Consider the following 26387-nt stretch of genomic DNA (forward strand, 5'->3'; position numbering starts at 1 on the left):
GTAATCCCAGCATTTAGACCATGTGTCAAGTAACCAGTAATCATCACAGAGTCCTATTTCCATTACTTCTGAGGACATTACATGGACTTGCCATAATTTATTGGAAGTCTAATAATAAACCAGGAATTCACCTTTAAATGTAGTAATCTAATACTAATATTCAGAGGACTTGTTTTTCACCCTCCCCCTGTCCCCACATGTGACTGACTTTATAATGTCCCCACAACATGAGGAATACAAGCAAACACACACACACACAGAGTGCAGGTGGGCACTTCATCTGTGTTCGTAGTTAAATTCCAAGCAGGTGACAGTGAATCAACACACATTGAGCACACACTCTTTTGTACTTTTTGACATTTAACATGCCTGAGGTGAATATTCTCTTTGGCATCTTCCACAGCTACATTTGCATGCCAGGGACACTCACACACACACACACACACACACACACACACACACACACACACACAGTCGCATATCAACGTGCCACTTAAGCATCTCATCTCAAAGCACTACATTTGCATTTTATAAACAAATACGCAAATATACACAGTATAGGCAGGAGTGGTTATATAAATCCTCGCTTTCAGCCAATAACACACAGCATACTGACACTATGAACTGACTCAAACTACAATTACTTTTTTAAACCCTCGTGGTTGCTGCGTGACAAAGTGGGAGCCTCTGCTGCAGATTAGTCAGGTCTCAGAGGAGATTCCTGAGACTTCTAATCTCAAATAATTTGTCCTGTGACAATTATTTTGACAGTTTGCATTTTTATGTCTAGCTTTAAGCTCATCACAATGTTAGACAGACACATTTTTGGAACATAAACCAATCTGAATTTAAGTACCTTGCTTGAGGACAAATCTTGGGAGTAGGTGAGGTGATAGCCTAGATTTACACTGCAAATTTCTGTTTTGAGGTTTTTACTGTGTGGAGAAATGAACTCCCAAGACTCTTCATCTAAAAACAAAAAGGCCTTTATTTCCTGGCTGGATGAGATGCACCATACTGTATTAAAAATAACTCCAGTCACTTCAGCCATCTTTGTGCAGCTTGGTACTATTCCCTAAAGTAGGCCACAGATGCCACAAACACATCAGAGATGGTTTTTAATGTTCTCTGTGCCGTGAATGCTTTCAGTGTTTTCTTAAAGGAAACACCAGGAAAAAAAAATAGCTGCTCGCATCTACGAAATTAATAAATGGTTTGCTTTCTAAAGGATCTGAAATCAGTTAAGACAAATTAAAGAACATTTTTAATCCTTCATTTAATTACCGTACACTGGGAACATAGCTGGACTGGCCATCGGCGGTGGGCCAATGGTGATTTTTCGTTTTTATGGGGCGACGTTTTTTTGTAACGGTATAAACAATGAAAGGTGGTGGATTGGCCAATTGGTCATGATCGACTCTGGGCAGGACCAATTACAGCTGATGAGGTCGAACTTTAAAGTTCCGTATTTAGGTGTAAAGAAACGCGAATTGTCCCGAACTTCAGCAAAAATTTAAAAAAAAGAAGAAGCAAAAAGACACAAAGCTGGAGTTAATCTGTGTCTTTACGCTGCAGCTGCCTCTTCTTCTCTCATTCTCTCTCCCTCCATCTCCTGTTGCTACTTCAATCATGAAACTGATCAATGATCAGCTGATCGGCTTTGCTGTCCTAAGTCCCGTCTCGTTTGTTTATTGTGGCGCTAAACAACAGCAGCACGTTTAAGCTTGATAACATGTTTATCTGCATTTATTTAATATTACTTTCTAGTATCAACTGACGTTTGCTGGAGCCACAGCCGTAAAGGCGCTGGTCAACACAGTTTCCCTCTCACCAGATATCCCAACCGATATCTGGTGAGAGGGAAACATGAAGATGAAACCAGGAGATGTCCTTACTGAACCATCAGAGCTGAACAGGTGATGGAGAAACAGGTTTACCTTTTAGTTGACATGAATGATTGGAAGGGAAGTTATGAACTGTTTCTGAGAGACAAATAACACCAGCATCCTTTTCTACGTAGCTGACTGGGAATAAATGTTTTTATCATTTTCATGCAACAAAAAATAAAGAAACAAAAACTAGAGAATAAATACTTTAAACAATTACCAGAGACATACATTTACATCAAAGTATACAGCTGCAATTAAGACAGGTAATTGAGAAATAATTTAAAAAAATATGTCCCTTTGTGAAGTTTTTACAAAAGTATCTTTAATCTTTTTATTCAGAATCATTTTTCTTGGAGAGTCACTTTAATTCGCTCGTCCAGCTTTCCCTTTTCTCCATTTTTCTCTGCATCCATCTCCGGATTCTTGACTCGTAGTAGCTGGAAGCCCTGACCGCAGACGAGCGCCCATCGCTCCCATCGCTCCCTCAAACCTGTCTCAGGCTTTACTGCACTCACAGGCTTACCTACGCAGTCATTCTCTGGTTGATTTCTTGGACTTGTGCCCGTCTCTTCTTTCTCACCAGTAGTCTTACTAACTGGGTCACCTGTCTCGCTCGCTACCTCAACAGGTTCTTTACTGCTTTTCTCATCAGCTGTTTCTTTATCCCTCTTGAGCCTCCCAGCATTCTCCTGCTCAGACTCAAATCCTATCTTCACTTTCTGATTTCCTTCCTCACTTTCCCAGACTGCGAGCCCTGCAGCATCAGCAACGTGGGAGCACATTGCCCCATAGTGGCTGATACTGTTACTGCAGACCTTCCAAAGGCAAACCCTCTGATCTGAGGAAGTGGAGACCAAGAGGTCTGGTCTCAGGACCTTCAGCGCTGTTAGAGGGGCAGCATGGGCCAGTGATATGTGGCACTGGGAGTGGAGATGAATCTGAAGCCTGTCTGGACACTGGAGCTGCTTTTGTAGGAGAGGCTGAGACTCAGAAATCTGAGAAAACCCTACTTGGCTCCCGATTTTCCCACCTTCTGAGTGCTGCACCCCGATTGTGGACACAGTCAGCTGTCCATCATCTCCTCCGCTAGCAACAGTTACCAGGCAACTACCCTGTTGTTGTCCCATTTTTTCTGCCCAAACAGCCAATGAGTTAATCCCACTCTGGTGGGCGGGAACATCGAGGCAGGGGACTGGTGATGTTGCAGCACAGCTCGAATTATCCGTTGATGAGGACAAAGAGTCGGTCAAATTCCACACTGCGATTTTCCCATCAGTCGCAGCGCTGAACAGCAGCTTATACCTGCAAGAGAGACACAGTTATAGATATAAAACTAAGTGTTAAAAAAAGAACTACTTTCTCCATGCTTTCCTAAATACTGTACATCTGTAGTATTAATACGCCAGCTGCTTTTAAAAAAATATATTTCACTTTAAGTCTAAAAAGATTAAACAGCAAAAGCAGTGGTCTGGTTCTGTAAAGCATGACATAACAACCCAGGAAAAAAAGATGAGCAATCACAGTCATAACCTGTTGCCTTTGTCATCCTCCAGGCTGCAGGTGGCGACACTGAGTACACAGCGTTGATGGTAGAATGTTTCCCACAGCAAATCGATTTGACCTTTCGCTTCATTGACAGAGAACAGTCTGGAAAAAACAGTAATGGATGTGAGGAAACAGTGAGAAGAGTATTAAGGGAGAACATTAGACACTATAGCAGCACACAGGGTTCATGTACATGATTACCAAAACAGTTCCTTTAATTTTCCACCCGACTTTTAATGACCATATTTTCTTTTAATTATCTGAATATACATGAAAAATAAGATTAAAAATCTATGCTAAAACTTACCACAGTATAACTTGACTAAATTCAATACCAGGCTATATGAGAATACAAAATAAACATGCGAGTAAGATGTTTACAGAATAATATGTTAAACTCCAAAAACTCCCATTGTTCAGCCCAAATAAACAAGTGTCAAGGAGGAAGAGATTTTGGACTATAACTAGGTAAAAATTCATAATGCTGGTTATTATACTGATGTTCTGACCACATAAGATCTTGCAGGATCAATGCATATTTCCTTACACATATGTTAACATCTGTGACTGCATGGTACACGTGTTGGCAAAATTGAGCAAAAATACTTGAAAATACAAAACTGATGATTGCAGTTGATTATTGCCACAATACACAATCGGACACACATAAATGAAATGTAAAGCCTTTGATTCTGTTACATTCATCATTATGGTTATTATAATCACCAGTACTATCACCCCAGTACTGAATATAATACTTTTTGAGAGCATCAACTCAATGCGAAGACACTCTGATTTTCTCTTTTCTGCAGCTTCAATGAAAATTCCAGCTGTGTGAACCCTTGCTGTGATGAATACCAACCTGACAGCCCCGTCACTGCAGGACAGAGCCACGAGGACACGGTTTACTTCTTCATCCACCACTGTCGCAGACATGTACCTGAAAACACACAGACGAGAGCTGTAATCAGAGGTGCATTTTTTAAAATGCAAAAAACAAAAACACTGAAGTTATATTCAGCTAAAAAAAAAACAACAAAAACAGCAGATTGTCTTTGAACACAGATTTTTTGTGAGGAAGAGAAAATATATGCAGAGAACAAATAACAGGAGGTCAGAGGCTATCTAAACACTAGCTTTAAAAAACTTGCCTCGTTTCCGGGTCCATTTTCACCATCTTGTGTCTGTTGCGCCTCCTCTCCCACTCTTTGTCCAAACGGTGACTGGCTACCTGGATCACCTGACAGGAAGGAGCCAGTCTCTGCCCGTCCCAAACAATTAACAGCCGGTAAACTTGGATTTGAGCCCGCCCACCGGCTGACACGAGCAGAGCAGAGAGAGGCTTTGACTGGCTTTCACTCCCCCCTTCTGGGCGAACAATCGCAGTCACCGTGCGGATGCTCGAGATGTGGTCGGTAATAACTGAAAGAACTTTAATATTGCCAGAAAAGGGATGTACCGCCAGGACACTCAGGCTAGTGTCCTCTCCACCTGTCACTACTAACTCCCAGTGGTTTGCCTGATTCCTGTTCCCAAAGTCTGTTATCCTCCCCAGCCTGCATACACACCCAATTCCTCTTCCATGGACTCCATCTTTCAGTCCTGTTCCTCCAGCCCTTCCTGTCTTTCCATCCCAACCCATTGCTTCTCCGGGGGGCTGTGAAGCCAGGACTGCCCCCTGCTTGATAAACACCAAAGCTCCATATCCGAGCCAAATTCCTTTGTGGGATGGCCACAGACTCCAAGAGCGGTGCCCCCCACCACAAGGCACTGCTAACAGTCTCTCCTGCCTCACTGGATCCCAAACAACAAAATGGACTGCATGAAAGCCGACAATTACAAATCTGGCTTCTCTGCCTTCCTTCTCTACTTCTCTGAAGCGCTCTTCTTCTGCCTCCTCCCCTTTAACCTCCACCTGTTCGGTCAATTGGTGTTCTTTGTTATACAGCTCTTCACATTCCTCGGTGACCTCTTCCTCCTCAACTTCTTTTTCAGGTTCGAGAATTAAAATCCTCTCCAGCCACTCCATTCCTTTGCAGGCACGCTGGACCCTGAGAACCTCCAGCTGAAGCCTTTCTTCATTCATTTCACTTGTTTCCGCAGCGTTATCTTCTCTACTTTCCTCAAGATTCTTTGGTGACGATGGACGCACACTGAAAACTCTAACACAGCCGTCCCTGCCAGTGCTATAGAACAAGCCTTGGTACTCATACACTGAGGTTACACCTTGTTTCCCGTGCACCCCAAACAGACAGCTCAGAGGATGCAGCAAAAGGTCATGCACCTCTTTGCTTCCTTCATTCTCCATCTTGCCTTTCCCCTCTCCCTCAGGCCCACCTTCCTCATCGTCACCTTGTTTACCATCTGTCAGTAATTCTTCATTTGTTTCCTCACCATCTCCTTTTCTTTGCTTTGAGTTTTCTCTTTCCTGAAACAGAAGCAGGGATCCTCTCCTGTCTCCACACACCCAAAGCACCTCCCTTGACCTGCGCTGGAGGCGCACTGCAGCTGTAAGCCAGCGCTTAGCGCAAGAGGGGAGGAGGAAAGAAGGTAGAGCAGTGATGCTGAGAGCTAAAGAACAGGTTTCATTGAATTTTGTCTCTACACACCAGCGATAGACACGCCCTTCAGCACCTGAAGCTAACAAATACGCACGCTCTTTTTCCTTCTGCCAAATAAGACTATGGATCTTCCCTGATCCACATGTAAGCAGAATTCCAGACTGAGGATGAGACATGGGAAAGATCTGTAAGCACCCACTGAGGTTTCCCACAGCACACAAATCAACTTTGGTTGTCGACTCCTTCACAGTGATAGTTATCGTTTCCATCACACAGTAGGACTGAAACTCTGGAGTCCCATTCCACACTACTTCCCACTTCCCAACACTATATTGGTAAACTATTCCTTTGTCAGTGCAAACTACAGGCTTACACTGACTCCAGCTTGTACTACCATCCTCTTCTCCTGCTAAGCAAACAACTTTAGGCAGGCCTTGACCAGGAAATTTCAGGTCGGTCAGTTTCTCTGTCACTGTCTCCTCCTCTAGACACTCCTTCTTCTCATTGCCCTCCACTCTCCACAACCTTACCCCTCCATCCGCCCCTCCTGTAGCCACCCAGCTCGCATCCTTTCCCTCACTGACTGCCAGTGCACGAACACCCCCTGCTCGGTGTCCCTTCAACGTGCGAACCACCTTCCCGCTTCCAGCCCAGTCCCAGACTAAACAGGTGCCATCTTCCCCAGCGCTGAAGATATTCCCTAATGAGAGACGGACTGAGAACACCCTGGCCTGATGTCCATATAGGATCCTTAAACAAACTGGGTTCAAGTCCCCACATTTACCTTCAGGCCCACCTAAAGTGCCAACACCCCACACCCGTACACTGCGGTCATCAGAGGCTGAAGCTAAATATCCTTTCTCCTGGAGGTAAGAGATACTGAAGATGACCCCAGTGTGGCCCAGTAGACGCCTTTCAATTGGAGCTTTGTTTTCAGGATTGCCACTTTTGTCTCCTGGTTTCCAGAGAACCAGCTGATTGAACACAGTCCCTCCAACTATGACAGTATCCACCCAGGATTCATGAACCAGAAGGAGAGCAGAGTACAGCAAACACCCCTCCAGACAGGAACGCTGCACCACGGCATTTCCTTTTGTGACATCCAAGAGAAGAGCACTATTATGAGCAAGAGCCACACACAGCAGTGGCTGTTTGCCTCCAGAGAGCCAGCGGACATCCAGAGTCCAGTCCTGTAGCTCCATGAGGGGACCCAGGACCTCCAGGCGAAGATGCTCCCCATCCTCCACACGGAACCTTACAAGCCTCACAGCTTTGCCTCCAAATACTGCAAGGTCGCAGACATTTGGCTCTGTAGTGCTCAGTGCTGGTGAATAAGAGCAAAAAAATTTATGTATATTAAAATTTAAAAAAATTAGAGCAAAAATAGCTGGAGGCTTTACGTGAATAAAGACTTTTAATACGCAATAAATAATTGTCTAATAAAGATAATATGTATACTGTATATCCTCAATTTAATCTAACACCTGCAAGCATACCTTTAACTGCTTATACTTTAACTTTTATCATAGCTGAGAACCCATTCTTGGTTCCAGACTTGCCTTTCTTTCACTTTCGTATTGCTCTGTAAATAATTTTCTCGACATATTAACATATAGTAAAAACAATCAAACAAAACAAGAAACAGCTCATACTAACAGCTTATACTAACCGGCACTCCGTGGTGGCTCAGCTTCCCACCTTCTAGGTCTTATTCCATGAATCCGGTAATGATGGAGAATGCTCAATGAGGCACAGGCTTTAGGGCGAGGCTTGAGTCTGTACACCGACAAGACCGGACCCTCACCTGCCATGAAAGAAAAGTTGTGTGTGTTTGTATTGTGCAATAATGTACAAAATTTGGAACTCTAAAGTTCAAGCTAACCATTACAGCAACCAGAGTTACAAAGAGAATGTGGCACAGATACAAAATGAAGAAGTTCTGAATAAGTTAAAGTTTAACAATAAAGAACTTGTAACAAAAATGCAGTTAATATAGGAGCACTGTGGAAAAACACAGCAGAGCATCACAAGAATAACTACTTGCTTATCTTATATGTTGAACACTAACCTTTAATTAGAAACGCATCCTGAAGGAACTCCAAAGCTGTAACTGGAGCAACCAGGGCCACCGTCTCCATCACTTAAAGATTAACTGCGGTCAACAAAGGCACATGACGGGGATACGGTGCAATACAGACAGATGACCCGCTTTGGCGACCCCTAAAGAGAGCAGCCGAAAAATTAAGACCATTATGAAGGGAAGATATGCAGTTTTAACTTACAAATCGTACTTGTAAAGCATGCTGAGACTCCGGGTAGTGCAGTCTGCTGTTGTATTTACTAAAGTCTAATGCTGAATGAAGATTACCCTTATGATTAGCAAAACAAGCTAACAGGAGGAGTTCTTCTTGTCTTATTTGGAAAGGAATAAGATATCGAACGGCAGAAAACTTTAACAGGTAAACAATAATATCTCGACGTGCCTACTTACACACGCTCCCAATGCAGGAAACTGTTCAGAAACGTTATAAGATCATTATTAGTCTGGTACCCATGTGTTTCTGTACAGTCGTTCTTGCCGGGTTTCAACCAATCAAGCTGGACTACCGGCTTTCTCAACGCTGATTGGCTAGTAGGAGTTTAATCGTATTTTTATTGGTGAACTCTGTGCACGTGAGGGACAGCCTTCTATGTTATGCTGCGTTTAAGGATGTTCGATAAAACTCAGTCAGTAGCCTCAGTCGCAGGCATTGATTTTAAAATACCAGGATACCTACTAAGAAGTTTCAAAGCGCTTTTACACCCACTTCTTTATACAAAAAGCCGTTATTATCATTTTAATTCCACAGCTGCACCTGTAGTGATGAAATTCAGGCACTCTGATTCTACTGCGTTGCCTACTTCGGTGGGATTTGGGGTACATAACTGGAAAGTCATGTTAATTATCTCAGCGTTTAAATTATAACGTTTTCACGATATTTTGTAACCTAATGCCAAAAGATACATGCGCAACAGCGTAAATGTGTCTTCAAATCCTCGCAGAACACGTGAACGCATCACGAGGCAGTACATAAGGTAAGAGGTTGCTCCAGGCTGGGAGGTAGCGGTCCAGCTAACTTTTAGAGCTAGCTATGCCTGGCAAATGTAAATTCCAAGATTCCTGGCTCGCAAAGGATGTTTACAAGGACTGGCTGGTTAAGGACGTCCAGGACATTCATTTTGCCCGATGCAGGGCCTGTTGCAAATCAATCAAACTTCAGACGATGGGCGAGGCTGCCCTTACCAGCCACGCAGGGGGAGCTGGCCACAAAGCAGCGGTCCGCAAGCTGCTGGAAGGTGGGTCACTTCCAGTTTTTCAGACTGGAGAACATCTTGAAAGGAATGACAGAAATCTGATAAGAGAATTCACGAGATCTTGGTGTGATAACTGCTTCATCGCTGTTTGTTAAGATGGTTTAATCGTGATGTGGTGTTATCGTTGGTGTGTGTGCGTGTGGCTACACCAGTCTAGACAGGAGTGTAAAAACATCTGTCCCAGGACGAGTGGTCATCAGGACATTACCGAGCACAGCTGTACAGTTTATGCAATTTCAGAGTTGATTTATATGGTGTCTGTTATGTCTTTGATTTAAGGTTTCTATATCCCGTGTCATTATAGCCTAAAAACAACAGCAAGGAGCAGCAGCCAGCATTCAGAGTCCGCTGAAGTAATAAGACTTCCTCCTGGGATAGCAACTATGTTTCCATTATTATTAAATTATGGCTCATTAAATACATTTTTAACATACAATGAATATAAGGTGCATTAGTTTGGTCTACTGCGTAGTTCAAGGGGTTAAGCAATGGATTTAATTAGGGTAATTCATTAAGACTGTAATGATGTTTGTTTGTTTAACAGAAAGTTGGAACACCCAATATCTCATTCATTCGTTTACTGACCCTGTAAAACAAATCCGGGTAACTTAAAGGTTTGTTTGTTTTTCCGGGTTTTTCTCTTTCTTTTAAAGCTCTTTAGCATTATATAATTTTTTTTATTAAATGAAAAATAATAATTATTGTTGTTGTTATGTCTTTGATGTAATTAAATAACCTGGGAGCACAGGCATGAAAAGTGTGTTTAATAGTGAGAAGTGGGAATCATCAGACACACCACGATATAATATTATTGGGATTTTTCACATTTTCTAATATGATATTAGCCTTCATGTTCTATAGGAATGTAACTAAAGTACAACCAGCTAGCAGCCTGTTGATTCAAGTCCCCTCAAGTCATGCTCACTGACACAGACTCGTTCAGACTGATGGTCACATGTTGGTGATCTGTCCGCCTTCATAAATTAGACAAGTTATTTTGCAAACCTTCAGATTTGACAGTCAGTCTGAGAATGATTGCAGTTGGTCTAAGTCAGACTGCGACTTATTGCGGAAAGGATGCCTCCTGTTATTTGAATCAGAATCAGAATCAGAAACTTTATTGTCATTGTCATGAGAACAACGAAATTAAGAATGGTCCCCGATCATTGCATCATCCCTAGCAATATCAAAATATAAATAAAACAATAAAATTCAATAAATAAAATAGATAGAATACTTAAAATACTAATAAGATATAACAGTAAAACATTCACATACATTCCCACACACATGCTTCAGACCGTGCATAGATTAACACAAGAGTGGCGTGATGGACATTTTTTTGTAGTATTCAGATGTGTTATTGCAGTTGGATAACAGCTGTGTTTGAGTCTATTAGTCCTTGCTCTGATTGCCCTGTACCGTCTGCCTGAGGGCAACAGTTCGAACAGGGAGTGGCCAGGATGTGAGGTGTCTTTTATGATGTTTTGGGCCTTTTTAAAACAGTGGGCGTTGTGTAGAACTTCCAGTGTGGGGAGAGGGCAGCCAGTGATCTTTTGGGCGGTGTTAATGATCCCTTGGAGTGCTTTCCTCTGAGCCCCTGTGCAGCTAGTGTACCAGATGCATATGCAGTAAGTTAGAACACTCTCAATGGTGGCTCTGTAGAAGGACACCAGCAGTCTCTGTGTGATGTTATTCCTCCTGAGAATTCTCAGGAAGTACAGTCTCTGTTGGGCCTTTTTCAGCAGCTCGGAGGTGTTCACACTCCAGGAAAGGTTCTCCTCTATATTGACTCCCAGGAAGCGGAAGCTTGCCACCCTTTCTACACAGTCCCCATTTATGAATAGTGGTTGGATCTCTGCCTTTTTCCTTCTGAAGTCTATTATGAGTTCTTTGGTTTTTGAAGTGTTGAGGAGGAGGTTATTGGCCTTACACCATGACGTCAGCTGCTCCACCTCGTCTCTGTACGTAGACTCGTCTCCCTTGGAAATGAGCCCCACCACTGTGGTGTCATCTGCAAATTTCACAAAGATGTTGCTGTGGTGGCGAGGAGTGCAGTCGTGTGTGTAGAGAGAGTAGAGCAGTGGACTGAGCACACAGCCCTGGGGTGAGCCAGTGCTGAGACTCAGGGCTGAGGATGTGTGATGGCCAACTCTGACTCTCTGTCTACGGCCCGAGAGGAAGCTATTGATCCACATGCAGGTGCTGTATGGAAGCCCCAGGTCTTGTAGCTTGGCCACCAGTTTGTGTGGAAGGATGGTGTTAAAAGCTGAGCAGTAATCCACGAAGAGCATCCGCACATAGCTACCATGCTCTTCCAGGTGAGTTAATGCAGCATGGAGTGCTGTGGCTACAGCGTCTTCTGTGGATCGGTTTGCTCTGTAGGCAAACTGGTGTGGATCCAGGCTGCGGGGCAGGGCTGCTGTGATGTGTCTGCGGACCAGCTTCTCAAAGCATTTCATTACCACTGGGGTGAGTGCCACCGGTCTGTAGTCATTCAGGCCGGTGATGTGGGGCTTCTTAGGCAAGGGGACTATGGTGGAGGACTTCAGGCAGAGTGGGACAGTCGCCTGTGCGAGGGATTTGTTGAAAATCCTGGTGAAGATCCCAGCCAGCTGTCCTGCACAATCCCTCAATATTCGACCTGGCACACCATCAGGACCCGCCGCCTTCCTCGGGTTAACAGCCTGCAGCATGCGCCTCACCTCGTGCTCTTCCAGGGTGAGGGTGGTGCTGCTATGGGTGGCGTGTTGCTGCTGTGGCTCCAATACCTCCGGTACCCTGGTCTCAAAGCGGGCAAAGAAGATATTCAGCTCCTCTGCCAGCTCCAGGTCACCGTCCGCAGCTCCGAGATTGATCTTATAGTTGGTTAGGTGCTGGATGCCTTGCCACACCTGCCGGCTGGTATTACTCTTCAAATGGTCCTCGATCCTCCTCCTATAGTCCCCCTTTGCCTCTCTGATGCCTCTCTTCAGGTTGGATCGGGCTGTGGTGTAGTAATCCCTGTTGCCAGACCTGAACGCAATGTTCCTCTCCTTCAGCAGCTGCCTGACCTCCCGGGTCATCCAGGGCTTTTGGTTGGGATAAGCCCGGATCCGTTTGACTGCTGTAACAGTGTCTATGCAGTGTTTTATATAGCAGAGGACACCGTCTGTGAACATTTCCAAGTCCTGATGTTCAAAGATATCCCAGTTAGTCCTGTCAAAACAGTCCTGCAGCTGCTGAGAGGCACCCTCTGGCCATATGGTAATATTCTTTGTGATGGTATTCTTTGACCTGTGAAAAGTAATTTTTTTGTGTGTGTGGATGTAAGAAGGTTGTTGTTCTATTTTTACTCATGTGACTGAGCCATGAGCTTGCTTTGTATTAGGAGATAACTTTGTCAAGAAAAGTGTGTTTGATGGTTTTTGGGTCAGAGTTTATTTCGTGTAAGTTTGCTCTGCTAACGTTGTCTCTGGATGGTGATATATGAAATCAGCCCTCTCATTCGTAGTATTCCCAGAGTACAGCTCTCTGTCTCAGCTGCTTGTACTCTGGTCCTAAAGAACAGGAAGGTTGTTGAGCACTGATATATTAATAAGATGTGAATTCCTCTCTGTGTAGACTGCAGCACATATATGGTTTTCAGTGATTTGTCACAGTTAATTACTGCTTTATACGAAGTACATTGCATGTAACTGCAACATTATTTGCAGTTGAAAAACGGTGATAAATCACAATATATGTTATTGCAATACTCAGAATAATGAGTAAAATGTTAAAAATCACAAAAATATCAAGTCACAAGTGAAGTATTGTAATAATATTGTTTCACTCTGTTTACAGAGCGATTAAAAGGACTGTGCTCATTTTATGACTGTCCCCCTTTTGCACGATACTGCTCATCTACACCAAGAAATGTTCAGTTAACCCAGCAGTTACTTAAAGTGTCTTATAGTATAATGAAGTCCTGAGAGTTTGTTAAACGTTTTACGCTTTTCACTTCATTCCATTTAGTAAACCTGCCACCAGGTTACTGACAGCACTTACTTTGTGGACTTTTTTACTTTCTAGGTTTGCTTTGCAGAAGCTCCGATATCATTTCTGCTTTTTTTGATGGCCATCATGATTAAGGTGCTTTATGGTGATGTTGTGCTTGTGTCCACCAGAGGGAGGCGCTCTTTGTTCATTTTTCTGATAGACATATACTTGCAGTCCCTCCCTGGTTGTCTCCTTATCCTTTTTTTTTTTTCTTCCTTATTATCAGGCTGTTTGATGGTGACAGGACAGGTGAATGGCAGCGTGAATCAGGTAATTACTTTTAAAGTTTTGGTTTCATTTTATTTAAGAGGTAAACCTGGAGCTGCTCATGACACCTTAGGTTCAGACATTAATCCCAGAAACACCAAATGGCTCGCCTCCTTCTTAGGCAGAGGACAGCAAGGAGCAAGTGGCCATCTGCCTCCAGCGTGACGCCTTGGACAGAATAACAGGCAACGACTGGTCAGATCTGCACCACAGCCCCTCTACAAACTCCACCTCCCACAATGCAGAGCTACAGGATGTGGCATTCCCTGCTGCCTACTTTACAGCACCAGGTACCAACAAATAACACCCTGCAAGCTGCTTGAGCATGTGTTGCTTGGAAACCCTTGCGCAGGGAACTTTCTGTGGGCAAATAGTGGGATATTCTACTGTTAACTTGATTAATACTCCACTCTTAATTAAGAAACAATAACCTTGAGCTGAAGGAGATAATTGGCTCAGTTAACATTACTAAGGGTGAGGAGGAAAGGGCGTAATTATACACAGACTTCAATAAGTTATAGCTGTTTTGCTGCAGAGATGGCTTTAGTGTTGAATGCTTATTAGAAGATTGTGAATGGGAAGAAGCAGCCCATGTGACCAACCTAAATAAATTACTGTCATTAAGAAGATTGATAGCCCAATTAATAGCAGGGGGTATGCTGTTTGGAGTGCCCGTGTACCATGGTGTTACACGCTCACTGTGCATCATAAATATGAGACTAAATAGCTGTTTAGTTCATTCCTCTGCTTTTCTTCTAATTTATCTCCGAGGCTCCCCTTTTGTGGCTGAAATTGAATGTTTTGACAACCTGCAGTACTGTGCAAAAATCTTGAGCCACTCGTCATATATTACTTAAATGTAATATATGAGGCAAAAAGTAAAGTATATACAGTTCTGACGAGCTTGAAAGTCATTGTTTGGTGTGACCAAACACAGCCTGAACTCTCATAGGCGAGCTAGTCTTCAGAAATCTTTCTTCAGGTTACGTTTTTCTATCCAGGGATGTTTTTACTGTTTGTGTGTGTTTCATGCTGACAGTCTTTCCTGATGGTATCACATGTAGTACAGTACTTTTTAGCATTGAAAAAGAGCATTTAGCAGAAGAAGCATTCAGGTCAGTAAATTAGAATTTTTCTTTGCAGAGTTCTAAATAGATTTTCCATCGATGATACAGTTATGAATTGACCCAGACACTGTATGACAACCTCACACATGGATATATAAATCATCAGCTTACACCTGTGGCTGTACTGCAAAAGCATGTTCAAGTTTGTTTTCATTAACCCACTTTATTAAGAAACTTTTCTAAGTAATTCATAGCATTTCACATCTAATCCCTGTGACACATATTATATCTAACACAAACTATAACCTGCTGTATTTATTTAGTTTGCTTTGTTTACCTGTGACAAGGTATACCTTTGGTGAGCCAACTCGGGCTTTTTGAGTCTAACAGTTAGCACAGCTGTGCCTGCATCAGATCGCACAGTGGCTCACAAGAAGGAAAAACTATTATCCTAAATAAATCTGAGGATTTTCAAAATATAGTCCAGGTTAAAACTGTAAGCTATCAGCTTTGCTCTGGCATTAAGGCGCAGGTAGATCTGACTGGGATTAAATTGTGTTTTGTTTTTTTAAATTTCAGCCTTATTCTCTAAACTGCAGCTCCTGGTGTTAAACAGCCTTGAAAGTAAGAAAAGTGAATCTAAAGTTGCCTTGCAAACCTCAGATCGTGCTTTTTAGTACAAACCACAGTGAAGCTTTTGAACTTTGACCTCTCAGGCACCTCCAGGCTCAGCAGCCAGCATCTCCAACCATCAGGCGGCAAGACGGAAGACGCCGGGTGCCGCCCAGCTCAGCACGACTCCGCAGACCTGTCCAGACTGGAGCACCAGCAGAGATCGGACGCTCTGGAGCAGCAGCAGCAGATGAAGATCCTGGAGTGGGAGAATAGGATGAAGGTGCTGGCGTGGGAGCAGGAGCTGGTGAGGGAGAAGAGGAGAGCAGCCCGGCAGAAGGAGAAAGCCTTCAGGATGAAGAAGGCCTACTACAAGGCCAAGCTAAAGAGGATGGGCGAGGACGTGCCGCCATCTTCCTCCAGTAGTGGCGACGAAGCGGAGAAAACGTCTGACCCGACTGACTGATACGCTCAAATGTTTCTATTTTTCGGAGTGTCATTTTTGTATTGTTTTGTGTATACGCCATGACACTACTTTTTGTTTTTTGTTACACATTGCTGCTGAAGAGTTTCACATTGAGCAACAATTGTTGTAATCACGGCAGCCAATCCCTCTGCAATGTGAGTTCCATCTTAATAGAGAAACATTTTAAGCAGTTTTTGAACTAATCTTTAAAAACGACACAACAGTACGGAGAACTGTAAGTCACTTTATACTCCTTGTTGAAATGGTTTGTAATGACAACCCTGTTTTATGTGTCATCTATCACAATCTAGCCCCGGATTGAAAAAATCAATTTTCATTGATCGTCTTAATGGTGTATTTTTTTATTTTAATTTTTTTAAAGGTCAAAGTTCGTTCGAGGTTATTTTAAAAGAAGAATGTACGCAGGTGACACGCACATGGGACGAAATGACATTCCTAAAAGGACAATCTTTTAACAGACTTTTTTAGTGCATGCTTTAACTTTGTTTTTGATATGTAAGTAAACAAATGTGTAAGTGAATAAATAAGTGGGAGAAACAGGTACCACACTGACGTATGTGCACACCTGTGATTGTTGTGCGTCTTCTTCTGAAAATGAGAGGTCTGTAATATTGAGTTGTAAGGCAGCATATAGAGGAAAGTATTGGGTCACACCACTTACCTACAAATACACTGGAGTACATGGACAGAAGGTCAGGTTGCCTTGTGTCCACATTCTTTTGGCCATTTTTAAAGTTCTCTGCTGGGACTGTGGTGGTAGGAGGGGTTCCACCACCACAGTGCTGTTTAAAAAAGAAAACTCTTTAAGAGTATCTTCAGCAAAATAATTAGGCGCACTCAGCGATCGTCAAAAACACCAAAAGAGGCCATTATCTTTTTGATGAATGCTGTTAAGGCCCCCGGTACAGTTCAAACACTTAGAGAATAGATGAAAAATGCAACGCTTTGAAAAATGGCTGCTCTCCCTCTGCTTTATGCCAGCTGACACTCAGGAGAGAGTGGTATTGATCTTCACAGCCAACTTTTGGCAGGAAGCATATTTCCCAAAAATGTCCATTTCCCCCCTTCGGATCCCAACGTTTTAGATCAAATATTTTTAGCTTTACTACTGCACATCAGTGCCTAATGAACCTGGCTGTGACCAAGCGGTAACATTAATAATCTAATAAGAGCACTGATGAGTTTTTGCTTCAGCCCTGCGTAGGTTAAAATTTTAAGATGCATGTATGCGCCGCTGATCCCCGCCGTCTCTTGAGCTGAACGTCTCCGCCCTCCTCCGATGTCTCTGAATGTGACAGAATACTTTGAGAGTCAACGCAAGTCAGGGAGAGGAGCCTTCTAGAGAAAAACGTGTCACCCTGTCACAGGATCTTTCCTCCGCTCACTTTTTCTACACCTGAAAATGTCTGTTGGCATGAATATGAAACAGCAAAGCTCTTTGTGTCTCCCAGACAAGAATAATCAGAAAGAACACAGAGCCTTGTAGGAATAAGTCATTTTTTTTCTTTTTTAATGTCCAACATTTCTCTTGTTTCCGCGGTAACAGGGGGACAGCTGTTTCCATCCAGACGGCAAGATAGAAGGCATCCAATAATGAACACACAAGCTAACAAATACAACCTCCCATCATCTCTCCACCTCTCTCTGTTCCTCTCCTTTTGTCTCTAATCATCTTTTGTTGTTGTTGGTGGTTTTTGCTTGTTTGTTTGTCTGCCCTCGCTTCTGTGGCTCGGATTGGTCCGAACTACTGTTAAACCTGTAGTCAATTAATTGGATAGATTACCAGTTAAGATTAGACAACAGATCCAGTTTGAATACTGACTAAACTCTTCAGATTTGAATTCCAGGTGTAAGTTCGGATTCTTTTCTTGCCTTTCATCTGTGGATTTGTAGCCGTGAGAGTCAGATGACAGGAAATGTTACATATGACAACAAGAACATTTGCACACACACGCGCACACACACACACGCTTCCTCAACATCCTCTCATTCAGATGGCGAAAATAAGAAACCAATACAGTGTCAATAAATTATCAATAAATAAAGTAAATCTCATGTCTTTCAAAGTTGAAGGTCAGCTGAAGAAAAATATAGATGGAGAAGAAAATAGGATTTGTCAGGCTAACAGACCGGTGGGTGGTGTTGCGCTGCACTCGGGACTTTTTTGGCAATAATACTGTCGCAAATAGGTTGTGCTTGTCACGTCTCAGGGACACGGGACCGGCAGAGCAGCGGTCAGAGCAGGCAGATATGCACTTATTTGTAAGGTGTGTGTTTATTTCCACTTCGAGCGTTTCCATCCACGTGTCTTTTTTTCTCTCTGTCTCCCTGTGATGAGTAACATCCACGCCTTCCTCCCTGCGGCTACATTTCTGCAGTCATGTTTCCTGACCCAATTTGTTCTTCTTGCAACCTTGCCTGATTTGGTATCTTTTTTAAAAAAAAAAATCTTTCCCGTTATGCAATATCTTAGCCTTATTTTTTTTTTTATTACTTTTTGCATTGGCTTTTGGCTGTTTTCTGCTCAAAGACACAGACAACACATGTTGGCAACACAGAACTCCCATTTTCCTTCAGTTTTTACAACCCGCTGTAGTTTCCTATAGAAAAAAGCCTCCCTGTCCCCGTCTCCACTCCTGAAAACGCCCATGTGTTGTTACCTTAAAGGCTGAACTCTGGGCTTCCTCCGACAGCTGCGAGAAAGGTGCAGCTGCTGATGGAAAGACCTGCATCTCGAAACCACTTAGAGGCTTTTAGCGCTGACACAGCTGACATCTCCTCTCCCCTCTGCAATCTGCCGCAGAAGCTTTGACGGATCTTGAAAGATAACTCATTTTTTGTGAAACCATCTAAATGAGAATCTGAATAAATAAAAATCAGTTTTCGTGTTTTTTTTTTTTTGTGGGCTCGTGTTCAATTGTTTCTGAAGCATGAGCTTCTTTTCTGTTGAATTTCTCAAATATAAAGGAGCAATTTAAATATTCAGGTTGGCACCATGCTGTGAACATACCACAGTGCTGCTTTCATGTCTTCACACAAATATCTGAGTGTGTTACGATGACTCTTATCCGCTCCCTTCCCACATGAAAATCCGCTTGCTTATGTACTACGCGGGTAAAATAAAATGGCAAACAGTTATGCGGGTTATGTAGTAGCGCTGATCACGGCCTCATGAAGAGAAACAGCTTTTAATTTGAGACTTCTTACTGAAAAAGATCATGATTTAACAAAACCGAGCTACAACGCGCCCTGCACAAGTCATTTCCATCAGAGGAAATAGAAGAATATCAGGGTTTCATACAGATTTTAAGTCCCTTTGGTTTAGTTTTGCGGAGAAGCTTTTACGAATGGTCTTGAGGTTCGGCTGCTCCTGTGTCGTCCCTCGAGGCAGGCATCAAAGTGCACAAAACTTTGAGGGGATTTAAATGGTCGTTACGCGATACATCCTCATCCAGAGAGGCAGACAGAGATATCAACCTTCACCCACCAGGTCTCCAGAACGCTACAGATATGGTCTTGTAATATCAGCCGTCTGATATGGTCTGGTTCAGATAGCACCAGGCATGAAGATACACAGATAGATGACAAGGTCACATTCATATACAGCACAGAGCTGATGCATTGACGCTTGTGACTGAGCTTTTTAACTGCTGAGCCGCCAACTTTAAACCTTCAGGCTTTTTCTCTGCACAATCATCTCGCTCCATCAAATCTCTTAAAATAACTCCTCCTTCTATTTACAATCACTTCCTCCTCCTGCTTCGATATTTTCCCTCCAACCACATCTCGCGGTTTCGATAATCTCATTCGATTCTATTGCCAGACCCCTGTCGCTATACATAAAGTTGATGCGTGTGAGGAAATGTTTCTAGGGAAAACCTTTTTTAGGGAGAAATTTGGGGAGTTTTTTTTTCTTTTTGTGGGGAGGGGGATCCCCCCCCTCAGCAACGACCAAGACTGCACTCACACCAACCTCACTCACAACCTCACATGAGCACAGTCATTAAAAAAAAAAAAAGAAACATCACAAGAGATTTCTTCTTCATCTCCAATGAAAAAGATACAAAATGTATAAAAATGTTATTTACAGTTTCTTTTTTTTTTCTCATTTTGACGGATCTCGTTTGTTTGAAATCTGAGGAGTTTGTGTTTTTGCCTTTACGAGTTTGTAGGTAGTAGAGGTGGTTGACTCATCGTCCACAGAAACATCGTCGTTCGCCGTAGGCGGTGACACTCGAAAACTCTTTACACAGTACACGCCGCCCACTGACTTTCTCTTGAATCTGTGTTATCATTGGATGTTTTGTCCGTCTTTGTGTCTCTGCGTTTCCTCTGTCTCGGTTTTGTTTCCCTGTCCTCGAATGTTCCAGGTTGTCCCGGTGCTTCAGGTCCATCCGCGACCTTTGAACATGTCCAATGTGACCCCAGCACTGTAGAAATGCAATAAGGGATGCGGAGGTTGTCATCAAGACTGTCCCTCACTTCTGTTGGCTCTAAGGTGAAGGAAAGAAAAATGAGTCATCACTACGTCTGTACAGCACTTCACTAATTGTAAATTCAAGTTCACAGTGAAACTACAGAAGTAAAATGGAAATGGGCTTTGCAGGCAAAAGGACAAAGAAAAAGAGAGGGAGAGAAGAGGGAGATGGAAAACAGAAGAAAATAGACTGAGACACATGGGAAGAGATGATAAAGAAGCTGGAACGCAGGAAGCCTGCTGAAAGGGTTGGGGAAGGCTGAGATAAACAAACTAGAATAGCACAAGTCAAAAGTCCAAGATGACAGATGCTGGAGAAAAGAGGAAGAGAAGAAGATGCATGTGAGAAAAGGACAGGAGGAGGGTGGGTTGAGGGTGGATTTTCCACTCAGAAGGACTTACTCCGAGTCAGGGGAGACTTCAGATATGCTATGGGAGGTGGCAGACTGGGACGGGGATGGGGAGGGTCCGTGGACGGAGCCGTTTGGACCAGTGTTTGGGGCAGCAGGGGGAGGAGTGAGGACAGAGGAATTGAAGGATGCTAAAATGGAGGAAAGAATATCCAGGTGTTCACTGGACGGTTGTCGACCCAAGGGGTTTGGATTTGAACCTGCGACCTGGGGGGCAACCTGACCAGGAAACCTACATGAAGCTGAGTCCAGTCGTCCTCTGGCGTGAGCTGAAGGAGGTAGGTGCTCCTGCTGAGGCTCCTCAGATATCGGGGGAGGAGGAGAAGAGGAGGGCGGCTGGTCAGGGTGTGAAGGCTGGCGGGGTGGCAGAGTGCGGAGCCACTCCCGACACGGCTGGGCCTGGGCTCCCATTCCATTGGTGTCAAGTTGCTCCCTTGATCTACTGCTCACGAGAGCTTCTTCGAGGTGCTCCCGGGATGAGGCCTGTCGCCGAGTCAGCGAGCTCAGCTGCAACCTTGATCCGCCGAGGTATCCCTCAATCCCGGCACTGACAGCCCCTCCGTTTCCACTCACATCCTCCCTCGATCCGTGGAAACCAGTAGCATGGAGGTTGTCCAGTCTGTCCCTTGATCCTGTCAAGTTCTCCCTGGATAATGAGACTCGCTGGTGATCCAGGGTCCCTAACATTGACCCTGGCCCCAGCCCCAGCTCTCTCCTCCTGGGTAAGAGATCCAAGTTGTCCCTGGAGCCCCGGCAGTCCAACCGGTCTCTTGATCCTCCGACCGTCTGTCTCCCGAGTGGATCCCTGGACAGCTGCCTCCGTGCAAGCGAGTCCAGGTGCTCCCTAGAGGAGTAGCGGGAAGCTGGCTGGGAGAGAGAGCCGGAGCCTCCAGTGGCACCAGCTGTGGCAGAGTACATACGACCGTAGGAGGCAGCAGGAACACCTCGGTGGCCAAGAGTAGAGGTTCGGTACCAGTTGAGCTCACTGGGGACCCGGCCCATACTGGAAAGACCCTGGAGTGCGGGAGGACAGCCAAGACGGTTCTTGAGGATTCCTGGGACAAAGAAAATGAAACCACAAGAAAAAAAGAGGAAGGCGTTAGTGGTAGAAATGGAGAAGAAGGAGAAACCTGAAGAAGAGATTAGATTCCATTAGGTTACTGGATGAATCATCCATCTATCACAATAACTGGCTTAAAATAATCAAATCAGGAAACCTGAGGATACAAAGAGAGCTTTCAGAGAAATACAAGCTGTCTTAGCCTCGTCTTCTTAAGTAAATCTGCACATAACAGGTGCTCACGAGCGCTCATTTTCAAAAAATACTGGGTTGATGATTAGATCAACTGTCAGTCTGTCGTGACACCTAAAACATGTCGTAGCTGTGACCTTATTGGCTGCTAATCCATCGTGGGACGCTGGACTGTTTCAATTCGACTGTGGTTTGGCAACAACATAGTAAAACTAGTAAAAATGTTTTTTCCAGTGACTGTGATTACATGAAGCTTAAGACTTTTGAGAGAATCCAACTGCCTTACAATGTAAGGACAGGCATTTACATTGTAAAAGTCTCATGATGAGAGAAGAAGGCGAAGAAAAGCGGAAGAAATCAAATGATGAAGAGAAGCCATTTAGAAAGAGGCAGAAAATGAGTCACACAACTATCACATTTACCAAAAAGCAGGACTACTCACATTAAACCATTTTTGCATGCCTACGCGGGTGTTCATTTGTCGGTATATGACTGGGTATATGGCTATTTTCATTCCCTGAAATGTCACTCATGCTTTCAGGCTACAACCTTTTCTTTTTCTTACTTGCATCTGATTGGGCCTTTATTTCTACATGTGCACATGCCAGTTATATACTTTATGTGTGCACTATATGCTGAGTATGCATATTATATTTCATACACTCAATAGACACTTTGTTGGGTACACCTGTTCGGCAGCTTGTCAACACAAATCGCTAACGAACCAATCAAATGGCAAGAACTCCCGTGCATTCAGGCATGTAGACATGGTCAAACCGACCTGCTAAAGTTCAAACTGAGAATCAGAATGAGGAAAGTGACTCTGAACATGGTTGTTCATGGTGTTCGTTGTTCTAAGTATTTCAGAAACTGCTGATCTATTAGGATTTTCCCCACACAGCCATCACTATGGTTTACAGAGAATGCCCTGTCGATGTCAGCAGACAGAGGAGACTGGCCAAACTGCTTCGAGTTGACAGGAATGCAACAATGACTATGTTATGTTAGGATACAAAACATCTGTATGTAATACACATGTGGTTATCAAAGTCTAAATGACAACAAGAAAACTATCAGGTTGTACATTTACAGCACTACAGGAACAAAAAAGCTAAAGTACGGTCCAAAATAAAATAAATATTTGAGTGAGTGACGGGTCTCTGGGTCACCCCGAAGATGAACTGAGATAATCAACCCATATATGAGACAAACTGCTCAAACAGCAGATAAATTCTCTGTTATTGAACTTTGGTTTAAATTATGCTTTGCTGGTTCAGCTCATGCAGCTGACACCACCTCCATCTCCCTCTTGGCAAAATGTTCCATTCTGCATTACTCAGACAGGATATCTGGAGACACTCATTAGATAACAGGATGAAGAAGATCACAGATTTAGGATACTCAGACCAGGCACTGATATGCAGAGGCACAGTCTGACAATCAATGACTTTTACCAAGTAGATATTTATAATGATGACAAAAAAGAAGAAATAAAAGTAGCAAGAGTCTGTTAACGTCACATTAAAGTTCCATCCATCCATTCGCTTCCGCTTATCCTTTTCAGGGTCGCGGGGGGTGCTGGAGCCTATCCTAGCTGTCACAGGGGTACACCCTGGACAGGTCGACAGTCTGTAGCAGGGCTAACACACAGAGACAGACAACCATTCACACTCACATTCACACCTATGGGCAATTTAGACTAATCAATTAACCTATCCCCACAAACTGCATGTCACGGTGGGAGGAAGCCGGAGTACCCGGAGGGAACGAGTTTCATTGTTTCAGAATAGTCATCACTGTTTTCCATTTTGCTGTTTGTACCTTGCATGAGTCTGTATCTAAAGCTTTAATTTACACATAAAAGTAAAATAAGGCACAATCCAAAGTGTATGTGCACCCTTCCGATTGTGTCTAGTTGTTCACGTGTGTCTCTCACCTTTGCGGTGCCTGTGTGGCTGGGTGAGGCCGTTCTCGTCTCCACTAGTGAGCGCTGCGTCTAGCTGGTTGTTATTTGCTGCGTCCTTGCTGTAATCTGCCCCCAGGGGGCGCTCTGAGCCCCACTTCTGCAGAGTGCGTGCGTCGCACTCTTCCAAAGCTGGCCAATAGGATAAAAGGTCGTTGCCGTCCAGCTCTGTCATACACGGAAAACTCTCTGTGGTTACTGGCAAACTTAACATCAGTGACACCTCATGAGGGAAATCTATGTCTGATCATTAAGTAGTGAGCAGTAACAAAACAAAGGAGACCTTATTGGGAAGTAGTCTGAATCACTATTAATGCAGTCGTCACTAAAATAGTTGTTATTTTTATTATAGCCTATACAAAACAGTCATAAAGAGCTATATTCTAATGGATCATATTCTCATCTTTTTAATTTCATTTTATTGCCTCATGCACGTCCCCAAGAACACAAAAACAGATGTCTGCAACTAATAGCAGTTGTCAGCATACAAAATAGCATATGTTCATTATCAAATCAGAAGCCAGAGCTAATTAAAAGTGTCAAAAAGGACATTTTTCAGGCCGCTGCAAACGACCCATGAACTCGAGTTTTTAGCATGCACAGCAGAAGCTGATTTAAGGAGAACGAGACAGAGTGACATCATCAATGTCAGCCCTTTAAACCAATCTGTGTTATTTGGACCCACATTTTGTAAAGGATATTATCAGTGGTAAGGATTTAATAATTGTGAAAAGTTGTGTGGATGAAGAATTTAGGCTGCAAGTAAAGTTTTATCAATTTATTTCAGATTTACTTTTTAAATGAATCTTTTCTAAACTAAAGGTGAAAACTTCATGTATTTCCTTTTTAACTTATTAACCAAAGAATATTTTACATTTTGCTTAAATGATTAACTTCCTAAATAATCTATCGTCAGAACTACAAAGAAATGAAATAATGATTATTCCCTCCAGCTGTAACATGCATGAGAGCAAGCATCATTGATACATCAAATGCTTTAATCTTTTTCAGGCTTTTAAAATCAGCAAGCCTGCTGTGACTGTGAATAAAACAAAAGATCATCGGCACCGGGTTATAAAAAACAAGAAAATCTATTCATATTGTTGTCCTGAACACATTCCCGGTGCAGTCCTCGAACACTGCGGAGATGCAGGGGTTAATGCTTTGTCATAGAGAACTGGACGCATTCAGACTGTGACCTTTCAGTAAAAAGCCAAAATGTTTCAGGCCCTCCAGTTTGACTGCACTGATGTATTGATCGGACTGTAACAGCCATCTGGATCTTGCCTTCCTCTATTGAACGATGGCTGTGGTCTGGTTAGACTCTGAACAGAGTTCGTGTGACCCCAGCGGCTTAAGAAGCTAAGAATTGATTGGTTAAATGGATTTATAGATTTGCAGATATTTGGCATTTTCTCAGTGTGAAACATTTCACGGAAACTGTACTCGAGTGACATTTATATCACACACTATGACGTGCGTAAACTCATATATTATGCATGATAAACTTGTCATTGTGTATCACAAGAAGGAGTGTATTGATTAATGTATGCCTGCATTGACATTTCCTCTTCCTGGAGGTGGATGCTATTCTTGCTTACACATAGCGCACAATATACAAATATACAATATACAAATGATTTAAATGCTATTTCACAGACCGGCAGAATCCATATGTTTAATATGTGTTGGTTGGACACATAATACACACTATAAAAGGACAGTGATATTGCAGATAATTGAATTATGCTGCAGCAGCAGTTTTAAAAGTTTCTATTGAAGTTATAGTAATCTGCTGTTGCCTTGAGTCTGCATACTGACTCTGTGTTCTTGTAATTGCTATGAACTCAACCTGACTAAAGCTTTATTACTCTGCAAAGAAGCTCTTTGTAAACTTTAATTACCTTTCAAACATACCGAGGATGAACATTTAAAAGTAGTCTTTAAAAAAAAGTGAACAAATTAAATGTTTTGTGCCAACAAAAGACATCCAGACATTGCAGAACATTTTGATGGGACCCATAACTCTTAGGCTTTCAGTGATGAAGCACTCCTAATGAGACACTTCTCCATTACTGACTTTAAACAATAAAAATGTCAAAAATAGAATTAATATAAACTCGGTAACACGGAAAATCTACCTTTGGTGCCGTTGTTGGCGGGCTCTGTGAGCAGGCGCTCGCCGTGATTGGAGCGCTTGAATCGCCGCTGGATGCGGCCACGGAGACGGACGTTGTCCTCGCTTTCCGAAGAAGGAATGGAGAGACTGCGCTCTTCCTCCATAGAGAGATCAGAGTCTGAGTCGGAATCTTCACCTGGATAAAGAAAGGGAGAAGGGACGATAAAGCGGGAGTGAGAAAGTGAGGAAAAGGATAGGGCTGATGTGTTGGTATTCTTGAGTAAATGTTCTTGATCCTTAGTTAAATATGGGCAGAGATAAAGTCTTTGTTTTTCAGAGATTCATGTCTGCTCATTATGCATAT

At 43.2% G+C, this 26387-nt stretch overlaps 3 protein-coding genes across 7 annotated transcripts in view; 1 reads left to right on the top strand and 2 right to left on the bottom strand.

Moving 5' to 3' along the window:
• Positions 1-991: 991 nt before the first annotated feature.
• On the bottom strand, positions 992-8598 carry wdr6 (WD repeat domain 6). 2 transcript variants are annotated; one of them, XM_086277303.1, is made up of 7 exons: positions 8487-8598; positions 8064-8215; positions 7665-7799; positions 4586-7319; positions 4297-4374; positions 3420-3536; positions 992-3191 (listed from the first exon to the last, which is right to left on the bottom strand). In XM_086277303.1, the coding sequence occupies exons 2-7, from the start codon at positions 8131-8133 to the stop codon at positions 2231-2233; spliced, it is 4095 nt and encodes a 1364-aa protein (XP_086133429.1). In that variant the 5' UTR covers positions 8134-8215; positions 8487-8598; the 3' UTR covers positions 992-2230. The 2 variants fall into 2 exon arrangements, with proteins under 2 accessions (XP_086133429.1, XP_086133430.1); XM_086277304.1 differs by having other exon boundaries at positions 8479-8580.
• Positions 8599-9056: 458 nt separating this feature from the next.
• Positions 9057-16364, top strand: fsbp (fibrinogen silencer binding protein). 2 transcript variants are annotated; one of them, XM_086277311.1, is made up of 5 exons: positions 9057-9331; positions 13596-13639; positions 13758-13926; positions 15283-15327; positions 15420-16364. In XM_086277311.1, exons 1-5 carry the CDS (start codon positions 9127-9129, stop codon positions 15779-15781), a joined length of 825 nt encoding a protein of 274 aa, XP_086133437.1. In that variant the 5' UTR covers positions 9057-9126; the 3' UTR covers positions 15782-16364. The 2 variants fall into 2 exon arrangements, with proteins under 2 accessions (XP_086133437.1, XP_086133438.1); XM_086277312.1 differs by lacking the exon at positions 15283-15327.
• Positions 16365-18277: 1913 nt separating this feature from the next.
• Positions 18278-26387, bottom strand: part of celsr3 (cadherin, EGF LAG seven-pass G-type receptor 3) — a 121616-nt gene continuing 113506 nt past the window's right edge. For 2 of the 3 annotated variants that reach the window (XM_086277301.1, XM_086277300.1), the window contains 4 exons: positions 26046-26219; positions 23878-24072; positions 20682-21744; positions 18278-20295 (listed from right to left, as the gene is read on the bottom strand). In XM_086277301.1, coding sequence (XP_086133427.1) covers positions 20268-20295; positions 20682-21744; positions 23878-24072; positions 26046-26219 — 1460 coding nt within the window. In that variant the 3' untranslated portion in view covers positions 18278-20267. The remainder of the gene's footprint in view (positions 20296-20681; positions 21745-23877; positions 24073-26045; positions 26220-26387) is intronic. The other variant, XM_086277302.1, reaches the window with a different exon arrangement.

Source organism: Aulonocara sp. 'chitande type north' Nkhata Bay, linkage group LG20, assembly GCF_057382095.1.
Source record: "Aulonocara sp. 'chitande type north' Nkhata Bay isolate Kocher_YH1m ecotype deep benthic linkage group LG20, A_spYH_male_GT1.1, whole genome shotgun sequence".
Taxonomy (NCBI): domain Eukaryota; kingdom Metazoa; phylum Chordata; class Actinopteri; order Cichliformes; family Cichlidae; genus Aulonocara; species Aulonocara sp. 'chitande type north' Nkhata Bay.

What these genes read in the sequence shown, in the direction of transcription:
- fsbp (XM_086277311.1), top strand. Translation starts at nt 9,127, where the DNA reads ATGCCTGGCAAATGTAAATTCCAAGATTCCTGGCTCGCAAAGGATGTT. An exon ending in TGAATGGCAGCGTGAATCAG is followed by an intron (nt 13,640 to 13,757) that starts GTAATTACTTTT and finishes CCTCCTTCTTAG; the next exon opens with GCAGAGGACAGCAAGGAGCA. An exon ending in TGCCTACTTTACAGCACCAG is followed by an intron (nt 13,927 to 15,282) that starts GTACCAACAAAT and finishes TTTAAATTTCAG; the next exon opens with CCTTATTCTCTAAACTGCAG.
- wdr6 (XM_086277303.1), bottom strand. Translation starts at nt 8,133, where the DNA reads ATGGAGACGGTGGCCCTGGTTGCTCCAGTTACAGCTTTGGAGTTCCTT. An exon ending in GGATGCGTTTCTAATTAAAG is followed by an intron (nt 7,800 to 8,063) that starts GTTAGTGTTCAA and finishes CTTTCATGGCAG; the next exon opens with GTGAGGGTCCGGTCTTGTCG. An exon ending in TGAGCCACCACGGAGTGCCG is followed by an intron (nt 7,320 to 7,664) that starts GTTAGTATAAGC and finishes CTTATTCACCAG; the next exon opens with CACTGAGCACTACAGAGCCA.